Source organism: Solanum verrucosum, unplaced genomic scaffold (assembly GCF_900185275.1).
Source record: "Solanum verrucosum unplaced genomic scaffold, falcon-dt-bn FXZP01000161.1, whole genome shotgun sequence".
NCBI lineage: Eukaryota > Viridiplantae > Streptophyta > Magnoliopsida > Solanales > Solanaceae > Solanum > Solanum verrucosum.
The window spans coordinates 1740434-1750420 of record NW_026020127.1 but is presented as its reverse complement, the minus strand read 5'-3'; the positions used below and the strand labels follow the sequence as shown (position 1 = coordinate 1750420).

Sequence of the window (9987 nt, the reverse complement as noted above, 5' to 3'; positions counted from 1 at the left end):
AAGTCAAATGCCTTAAAAGACAATGTTCAATATATGACATATGTATTGATGGATTTGGTTCGATTTTGAAATTTATCCTAGATATGCTAAATCATTATAAAATTATTAACATATTGATTGACACACACAAAAAAAAAAAAAGTCATTAAAAATCACTTATTAGAAATAAGGTAACAAATCAAATGAATAATGCACTAGTTCACAAATTACATATTGATAAAAAATAAACACTTTTACATGGTTAAATAAACTGTAGCTTGAAACAACAATAAATAAAAGTAGAAAACTAAACTCTAAGTCAAGCAACTTTTATACAAAATGATATAAATATAATTATTTAATTTATTATCAGGTTATTGCATAACCGTTAAGAAAAAAAAATCAAATCGTTAAGAACCGATAATAAAAAAAAATCAAAACTGCTAAATCAATAACACATTACTGATAAATCAATAACTTTTTTTCGATTCGGCTTTGAACAATCCTACATTCAACTATACGAGATTATGTAACAAAATCATTGACCTTTATTTTATATTGATAAAATCATTCAATTTTTTTTTTAAAAATCTTATAAAATTACTCAACCAAATTTATCATAAAAATGCCCCCACTTTATCCCCTTTTAACATTTTGGGTTTGAGAAACAATACTCGTTCACATTTGGAATGTGATAATAAGCACCCTTGATGTTAAATCAATTGTTAGAAATGAGTTGGATTATTGTATATATTTTTCAAATGTAAAAACAGCCTTCAATTAATATGTACACTTTTAAATAATTAAAAAAATTATTGGCACATGAAAACTCCACAGAAGTTATTTGAACATTCAGGTCTGGTCCAAGTTACATTAAGACATTTCAAGTGGCTGCAGTCATATTCGTTTGTACAAGGTTTAAAGATCAAGTTGTGTTGCTAGAAGCACCAATTCATGGTGTGGTGTGGCTCCAATGCTGACCGCGTTCGCGAACTACTAGTCTCCTCTGAGAAGCTGATAACTTCGCATTCTGATTTTCTTCTTCTTTGCGTATAAGCAAAGTGCTATAAAACTTGTATGTCTGTCCTTGCACGAACAGAGTGATCTCCGTGGTTGCTACATTAAAATAGAACCAACGACGTTCTTCTGCAAACTTGCTGTCCTTGAATCAGATGAAACAATGGAGAATCCTGCCATGAAATAATGTGCAAGAAAAAACACTTGAAAGGACCTTGATTACAACTTAGATCCTGGTAAATGAATCCTTTTTAATTCTTTTCTCAATATCTTCCCAGATGGACTTTTTGGTATGGAGCTAACAAATGCCACCCGCCTTATTTTCTTATATGGAGCAACCTGCAAAAAAATATATGCACAATTATGTTGTGGACAAGCACGCCAGTCGATTCTTATTTAGTTCAACTACAATCTGCCTTTATCGTCAATGCATTTCACTTTCATACATGAGATTTTTGAGCTAAAATGGTAGTCAAATTATTAGTCCCTTCGTTTCAATCTAAGTATCTTGTTTTTCTTTCTACTTAGAATGTGTCCGCAAGCTTCAAAAAAGTATTTGTGTCTCGTCAACTAAAACACATAAATTATAAAGGAGGGAGTAGATTTTTATGATGGAGAACGAGAAATAGCTCAGAGCAAATAGTAAAAGGATGCACCTGTTTTGAAATAAAATCAATCACTTGTTCTTTGTCAAGAGTGCTTTGGGGACGTCTCACAACAAACGCCATGGGCAGTTGACCAGCTTCTTCATCAGGATATCTGCCACAATTTGTTCATAAAGATTCATTTCTTGCAGTGTGCAAATGATATGTCTTAGCTTAGTTGTCTGAAAACAAAAATGCAAAATCTTACGGTATGACAGCAGCATCTACTATTTCAGGGTGGGATTGAAGAAGTTGTTCTAGTTCAGCAGGAGCAACCTGAAAATCAAGAATGAATAAGTCGGGAGGGATTTCCAACGTAAGGTGCATAAGAACTTAAAAGGTTACAAATGCAGGTAGCAATGGAACCTGGTATCCCTTATATTTGATTAGCTCCTTCAGCCTGTCTACAACAAAAAGGTACCCATGATGATCAATATAACAAAGATCACCAGTCCTCAACCACCCACCTGGCATCAGAGTTTCAGAAGTGTTCTTCGGATCACCGATGTATCCTGAAAAAATATTACAGTATTGGTGACAATGAACTATGCCTCAATTCCAAACAAGTTGAAATCGAGCTTTCTGTTAAACATCACTCCGTCAAGTAATTGAAGTTACCTTGCATAATGGTTGGACCTTTGATCCAGAGCTCTCCTTGCTCACCAGGATGCAGACCAATCCCAGTGTCTGGATCTACAATTTTTGCTTCAGTATTTGCCAGTAACCTTCCTACAGAACCCTGACGTAGCATTTCTTCAGTAGTTCCAGCCCGAAATGCTGCTCCGGCCGTTTCAGTTAGTCCATATCCCTCAAATTCAAGACTCAAGTTCAGTTCAATGTTAGAAAAAAATATTCCTTAGCTTAGCCAGAAACTGCTTTACATAAATCAGTTAAATATGAAGTAGTCCGTCCCTAGGACTTTGGTCTAGCTGTTAACCTCGCAGTTCATGATCTTAATATGTGGATTACAGACACACATCACGAGTCCGGACCCTGTTTGTTGCGGACAAAAATCTTGGGAATTTAATTGAAGAAGGGTAAAAGGATGGATTCATTATTCATTGTTCCTGAACCGTGCGAAACTGGCTCTCAAGTGTTCCTCGGATATTCCTTAGCTTAGCCAGAAACTGGTTTATATCAATCAGTTAAAAATATCAACTCGTCTGACTCAATGCTTCGGTCTAGTGCTAATGACACAGCTCGTAATGTGCAGATTAGACCCATTTCATGGAATTCTAACCTCACAGCTATTAAAAAAACTCGTATTTCAGTGGAGAAGAATAAATAAACGAGTTCATTATCCACAAGTTTTGATCCGTGGATCACTGGCCCTCAGATATTTTTCGACTATTAAAAAAGTTATCAACTTCCCCCTCAAGTGCTACACTAGTTACCAGCACATATGAATCATCAGTGCTACACTATATGAATCCTATGTGTCATTTATGCCTATACATAGTCATTTCAAAACTAATGGTTCACGTGATATTTATATCCTCCAACTTTGAGTGTGCATAGGTAGACAATTAAAGTTGTATAGAGTTGAACAAATAGGCACACATGTCTTACTTGGTGTCGTACGCAACAATTCACATCCTATGTGACATCATATCATGCCACGTAAGACACATATACCTATTTATTTAACTTTATACAAATTTAAGTGCAAAAGGAGGTTCATTGCGGAAAAAAGTTATATTATACATATATGGTCGTATTTATATAAGACCTTGAATCTCTTTTAACTCGTTTGCATATTTTACTTACTTGAAATAATATGATCTTTGGAAACTTGTCTGCAAATGCTTGCATAACGTCTTTCCCAAGTGAAGCTCCGCCGCTGCCAACGGCTTCTAATGAACTCAAATCATAGCCATGAGTAACACTTCCTTTAGCCATCGCCACCACAACCGGCGGAGCTACCACTAATTGTGTCACCCTGAAATCCTCTACCGTCTTCAACATTTTCTTCAAATCAAATCTCTCCATCACCACCACAGTCTCAGTTAAAGCTACCGATTTCAAAAAGTAATGAAAACCAAACACATGAAACAACGGCACCGTATACAACATCACCGCTGGCGAATCCCTCTCCGGTCTCTGAGCATGGTAATTCGCAATACTTGCTATAAAATTCCGTTGAGTCAGCTTCACCCCCTTTACCTCCCCTGTAGTCCCCGACGAATACATAATCGCCGCCAAATCCGATTGATTCACTTCCACTGTTTCGAACTTCAATTCAGTGTTCCTCATCATCAATTCGAACTCCGGCGAATCGATTAGAACAGTTGGGTGTTTCAATTTCGGAAGCTTCTGGAAGTTTTTCGATGTAGCAAACGCGATTACAGGTTTCGTTAACTTAATCTGTCGCAAAAGCTCAGATTCTGTGCTGAGGGGATTAGCAGGAGAGATTACAACACCGAGGGAGAGAAGAGAAAAGTACAGAATCGGAATATGAGTTGAGTTTGGAGAAAGAACAAAAGCTACGTCGTTTTTGGAAAGACGGAGTGTATTCTGAATGGAAGAAGCTAAGGAAACAACACGTTGCCGGAAATCGGAGAAGGAGATATGGAGACCGGTGGATGAGTCGATAAAGGCGGTGTCTTCAGTGTTGTGTTGGAGAGATAGTGCATAAGAAGCAGCAGAAAGAGGAGAAGACATTGGAGGAAGTAGGAGTGGTGGTCGGAGACTATGGAAAGTTTTGGTTTTTGAAGAGAATCCGCTATTTGGGTCGACGGAAGATGATGAACTTGAGTTGTCCATAGGAGGAAAGTAGTTGTGTTGCGGTAGCTCCGGCGATTTCACGTCGGAGACACCTTGTGTCGGAGTTGGAAGAGAGATTCCAACTAAATTAGTGGTTGTTAGAGACGTACAGTCAAGTGTCCAGTATTTAAATTATTTCTGGTAGCATATGTTTTGTCTTTGTTTTCTTCTGGAAAAAGTACGAGCTTTGTTTAATTTCAATTGAAACTTTATAAGATGAATTAAATAAATGTTTTGTCATGTGAGTACGAGACGTGTTCAATTTCAATTGAAACTCTATAAGATGAATAAAATTGTATGTCACGTGAGTACGAGACGTGTTCAATTGTTTTGTACTTCTGGTAGCATATGTTTTGTTTTTGTTTTGTATGTCACATGAGTTGCACATTTTTGTTTTTGTTTAATTTGACATAATTTTTTTTGTGTCGTTAAGATTTTAGGGTGAAAGACTAAATTGATAAGTTTTTAACATAGATAACGGAGCTTTTCCATAAGCTACATATATGAGGGACCAAATCAATCTAGAGAATTAATATATCCAATATTACTTATAAGTTAGGGGAATTCGTAATTTTTTTCAAGTGTCTTACTTTTTCATGTATATTATTAATCTATAATGATTTTTCTAAATTTGATCGAACTTCAATTGATAGAAAATTTAGGTATTTCATAAAGAAAGTTAGGATCTGTCAATGCCTCCACAATCGAGCTTATCACATAAATTTGCCTTTATATAATATATGAGTTACTATACATAAATAAATTATCATATACGCACTCGAAAGATAACAACTGTGATTTTTCATGCGATAAAAAAAAATGTATAAATTAATTTCAAGCATTTGACACTTGAGAAGTTGAAGAGACCAAGCCATAACGCATACCATCATAGATAATGTTATTTTAATGTTGATGTTTGACAGTTTGAGAATCAACTTAAGTTGCTATTAAGAATATGAATACTTTTTTTATTGCTAACCGTGACTATCACTTATCATTAGTATTAGACACGGTGCTCGTGCTAGTACGGGTCTAATATCTTAGTATTTTTTATTTTAATTAATGTGATATAGATAAAATTTAAAAAGTTGATTAAATTTTATTATAATTTTTAAATATTTAAGTTGTTAATTACTTTTTGTTTGCACAAATTTAATGTGAAGACGTGACTGCTTCAGCGAAACTCTCTTATGTAATAAGAGAATCAATCTTCTTTTTCTTTCTTTTCTTCCAACCGCAATATTAGCATTTTTATCAACTTGAGTCGATGATCTGGGATCATATTGGGTATAATGTTGTTGTTTACACAGTAATTAGAGATTAATTAGTCTCTAACCATCAGCCGTTTGGCAAAATTAGTCATTTTTATAACGGTTAAGGACATGATTGACCCTAACTATTATAGGGAAATCATTTCGCATATTTCACGGGCAAATATGAACCTTCTACATTACCTTAATCAAGACTCAAATTTGTAGAGAAATTTGTTCAAGCAGCTGAAGAGGAAGTTTCTTATTACATCCAACTGCTCAAGTAGGTACAGAAACAAAGTCATTTTGTTACAGCTACAAACATATTTACATTTTCTTCTCCAATAAAAAGGACTAATTCAGAGAAATATTTCATATGTTAGTAGCTCATGCGGACACGTCGACCATGAAAATTATCAGGAAAAGAGCTCACTCCCCTGCAAACTGTTGTGAAGTCCATGCATATAGGCCATCACATGTACTTCTTTTCACCTTTTAGAACCAGCATTGTCAAGCTGCGGATAGGACAGACCGCTCATTGATGTCATATGGCTGCATACCGGTTGAAGGAGCCTTGACAGGTCGTCCTGAAGCACCAAAACACAAATATTGGTTCACCAACCTTTTATGTCCTGCGCTTTGTTTGTGTATCGAGTCTGATGGTGCACCCTCTGATTGATGAGAACAAGAAGGTCCAGCAAGCTCAGTGTCAGTTACAATTGCTTTTTGTTTGTCCATAGAACTGCGTGAAGACAGTGATGAAATTGAGAATGAACTTGCACGAGATGATCTACGAGGGAGGCTAAGATGTGGTATGGCCTGCATGACACCGTTTACTAGTCCTGAAGCAAATTTCTTCTTTGCTGTCGGACTTGGAAGGTTACTACTAGCAGAGAGAGTCCTTTTGTGGTTCGGAAGTGATGAGGGCTTTGAGTACCTTTCTCGTAGAGTAACTGGTGCCACATCTGAATTACTAGCAGAACTTTGATCCACCAATATCTTGACTCTCTTACTATCTCTTTTCTTAATTTTTGGCCAATGGAAGAAGCGTTTCAGTTTTTGTGCTGCATCATTTGCGGAACCAGGTTTCTTACCATTTGTAGAACAAAAGGTATCAGGACTCGTGCAGGGATGACTCAGCTCAGCATTTCTACTGCCATCTGATGCATGTTCAATGCCCGTATATAAGAATATTTCAGTGTCCGAGATTCTAAAAGAAGTTCCAGGACTGCTATTTATATTTTGCATCTTTAAATGGGATGCAACAACTCTTCTTGCAGAATAATCGTGATGACTGAAAATCCCCCCTGCAGATATCAACTGCTTTGTAAGTAGCTCTGATGAAGCAGAACGTGGCCGTTGCTTCAGGATATCAAGTGGTGTCATTCCATCCTTATCACGAGTATTGACATTAATATATCGGACAGTCATAAGTAACTCCACAAGTTCAGAATGAATATTTCCAATGACAGCCAAATGAAGAGCAGTTCTACCGTCATTGTTTTCAGCATTAACAATCTCTTCAACATTGGGAATTTTTCCACAAACTAATTGCTTCATGAGATCGATTTGATGGTCCAATCTGCGGAAATAAGGCGTTTGGAAACCACTAATGGCAACATGAAGAAATGTTTCTCCAGCATTGTTTTTTGAATGGATCAACAAAGGTGAAGAAACAATGAGAGCTTCAACAACAGCTAATTGGCCCCTACAAGCAGCCACATGTAGTGCAGTGTTGCCTTGGTTGTCTATGGAGTCGATAATATCCGAACTTTTTAAAAGATATTTAACAACCTGCAACCGTAACCATTAACATTAGCATACTGCAGATTTGCAGCCACATCTCTAACAATATCTAAAAGCTTGTTTTGAGGTGTCGTTCAAAGATGAAAAACATAACAAGAATAAATGACCACAGCAACAAAGATCAATCATTTACTATTAGATGAAAATAGGATATCTGAAAATCCCGCTTAAACTTCTCTTTTTTAATAATGGATTTCCTATTTCTCTTACTCCGCAAATAGTATGCATCACTATTTAGTACTGACTTAAACCCTCCTATAACTATAAATTAGTAAAAGCAACTATTCATCTAACATGACAAATATCGAACTGAGACGGGCAACACCTACGAAATCTGCAACTCAGAAATCCTATCAGGAGAAATTTCTGCATACTCAATAACAGTATAGAAGTTCCCAAGAAATTATGCAAAGCAAGATGATTCTTGGTTTTACCACTTCATACTAATATGAGTGCTTATGTCAAAACCTCATGGTTGAAACTATTGAAGACTAATAACTTTTGAGGTATAAAGTGACAGATTAAGATAGAAAAGTTACTGAGTTGTTGCAATTAGACTACTGAATACTAATTTAGCAGTTGATCATGCTATACAAGTAGTAAGCACATACACAGTATGTTAGTTGCCTGTATGCTGTATTGATTTGTAAGAACCAAGAACCAAAAATATGCAAAAGCTTAAACTGGTAATTATCAAACAAATCCTACCTCGACCTGGCCTTTGCCAGCAGCCGTATGTAAGAGAGTTGCACCCTGAATGTCTCTGTAAGCCAATATATCATCAGAGCAGTCAACAAGAAGCTCCTTCAGTATCATAAGATTGCCTCCTCTAGCAGCTGCATGAATAGCTCTATTCATCATCTCCCATTTATAAGCAGATGGAATCTCCCCAATCTGTTCCTCTAAACCTCTGCCACCACGCGCTATAAACCTTGGAGACATAGCAAAATCAAACAAAACCTTAAACACGTCGCAGTTTTTACTCCTAGCAGCAGCATATAATATGTCAGTGACACCATACTCCCCTTCTCCAAAGACCAAAAGGGGGTCTTTTTCGAGCAATTCTCGAACAAAATCCAGGTCTCCAGCAGAGGCAGCAGTATATAGTAGCCATCCACCATAGCCAGCTGTAAGTAGGGAATTTTTCCCTTTCTTGGTCTCACATTCAAGGTGAAGCTTCCTTGCAACCTGTAACCGACATCTAGCAACATCATCAAATTGCTCTTCATCATCCCAAACAGACTCGAGCCGTCTGATCCTACGTAGTGAAGTGAGCTTGATAAGGTGATTTCCATCTAAGCGAAGAAGCTCACGCACCAAATCATAGTGACCATTTGCAGCTGCCCAATCAATTGGTGAAGCATACCACCATTGGTCTCCAGTACTCTCCCAACGAAGCGGCAAGTATGTAGGAGGCATTTAAACGAATGCTTACAAACGATTGTACAAGTTCGTGAAGAGGGCTTGACGAGTGAAATGAGGGAAACCAGCTCGATCAACAAAAAACATATAGTAGCCTACCTAGAACGTGAAAATGTCACTATCAACAAATTCTCAACCAACATATGTGAATCATTCCCGTAAAGACTAAAACACACAAGAAAGACTCTTTATCCTTAGCTTAGGAGCGGGATGAGTGCTAAACCAGAAAAAAGTTTACCAATAAAGAAGTGATTTTTATTAACCAAAAAGATCCCAACTACTCTTTCAGGGATTTTACTCAGGAAAAGAGCCAATCTTTTGCTCAGAACAGGTCAATAATGATTATGCAACAAGAAAATACAACATTAAATTAATAGTTGAAGATAAGATAGACCAAAAAGAGATTAACCCACAAACAAATTCCTCAAATATATCATTATGAGACAAGACCCTACAAGATTTCAAGCCAAAAAAAAAAAAGTAAACACAGAGGAGAAGAAAGAGAGTAAAGGTGAATATACCTCCAAAGAAAAAAGCTAGAAACTTTAAAGCTTAGAGTACACACAATGAATAGAAATGAGAATACCAACTAGAAAGAAGCATTTTTTATGGATGAAAAAGTAGAAGCAAAAAAAATGAAAACTTGAAATACTTACCTTACTACAAGATGGATCTGTTCTGTGCTTAACCACAAAGAAAATGGAGGATAATTTACAACATAACAATTGAAGAAAAAGAGGAGTAAATGCATGGAGGTAGAAACAGAAAAAGAGGACAAAATCAGAGAAAATTTAGTAAGAAAGATTAAAGATGTTGATGAAAAGGGGGAAAGATTCTCATTGAAATATGAAATTTTATAGATACATAGATAATTGGGAAAGGTGAAAGTGACTAATGACTAATGAAGAGGGCGCCAAAACTATAAAGACCGCGGGACTCTGTTATAATGTTGTTGTCGGATCAAATGTTAATGGTCGCTTTGGAATTATTTCACCCAACTAAACGAAACTCAAGATAACTCATAGCCGTTATAATCTTGGTCATAACTTCTGACTCTATGATGCGTACGGATAAATTTTTTATTATGTAATAGTCTGCGAATCACA

General features: G+C 36.4%; 3 protein-coding genes across 3 annotated transcripts in view; 1 reads left to right on the top strand and 2 right to left on the bottom strand.

Moving 5' to 3' along the window:
• The window catches only part of LOC125825867 (2-methyl-6-phytyl-1,4-hydroquinone methyltransferase, chloroplastic-like), a 97151-nt gene that overhangs the window by 9536 nt on the left and 77628 nt on the right, over positions 1-9987 (top strand). The gene's annotated exons all lie outside the window — the stretch shown is intronic.
• Positions 1211-4459, bottom strand: LOC125825854 (4-coumarate--CoA ligase-like 9). Its single transcript, XM_049505140.1, has 6 exons — positions 3408-4459; positions 2259-2448; positions 2007-2152; positions 1849-1916; positions 1653-1755; positions 1211-1335 (listed from the first exon to the last, which is right to left on the bottom strand). Exons 1-6 carry the CDS (start codon positions 4401-4403, stop codon positions 1216-1218), a joined length of 1623 nt encoding a protein of 540 aa, XP_049361097.1. The 5' UTR covers positions 4404-4459; the 3' UTR covers positions 1211-1215.
• Positions 5884-8970, bottom strand: LOC125825852 (uncharacterized). Its single transcript, XM_049505138.1, has 2 exons — positions 8168-8970; positions 5884-7447 (listed from the first exon to the last, which is right to left on the bottom strand). The coding sequence occupies exons 1-2, from the start codon at positions 8876-8878 to the stop codon at positions 6164-6166; spliced, it is 1995 nt and encodes a 664-aa protein (XP_049361095.1). The 5' UTR covers positions 8879-8970; the 3' UTR covers positions 5884-6163.

Excerpts from the sequence above, each read along its gene's own strand:
- LOC125825852 (XM_049505138.1), bottom strand. The coding sequence starts at position 8,878 with ATGCCTCCTACATACTTGCCGCTTCGTTGGGAGAGTACTGGAGACCAA. Across the intron at positions 7,448-8,167 it reads CTGGCAAAGGCCAGGTCGAG|GTTGTTAAATATCTTTTAAA; the intron begins GTAGGATTTGTT and ends TTACGGTTGCAG.
- LOC125825854 (XM_049505140.1), bottom strand. The coding sequence starts at position 4,403 with ATGGACAACTCAAGTTCATCATCTTCCGTCGACCCAAATAGCGGATTC. Across the intron at positions 2,449-3,407 it reads CAAAGATCATATTATTTCAA|GGATATGGACTAACTGAAAC; the intron begins GTAAGTAAAATA and ends CTTGAATTTGAG. Across the intron at positions 2,153-2,258 it reads AGGTCCAACCATTATGCAAG|GATACATCGGTGATCCGAAG; the intron begins GTAACTTCAATT and ends ATATTTTTTCAG.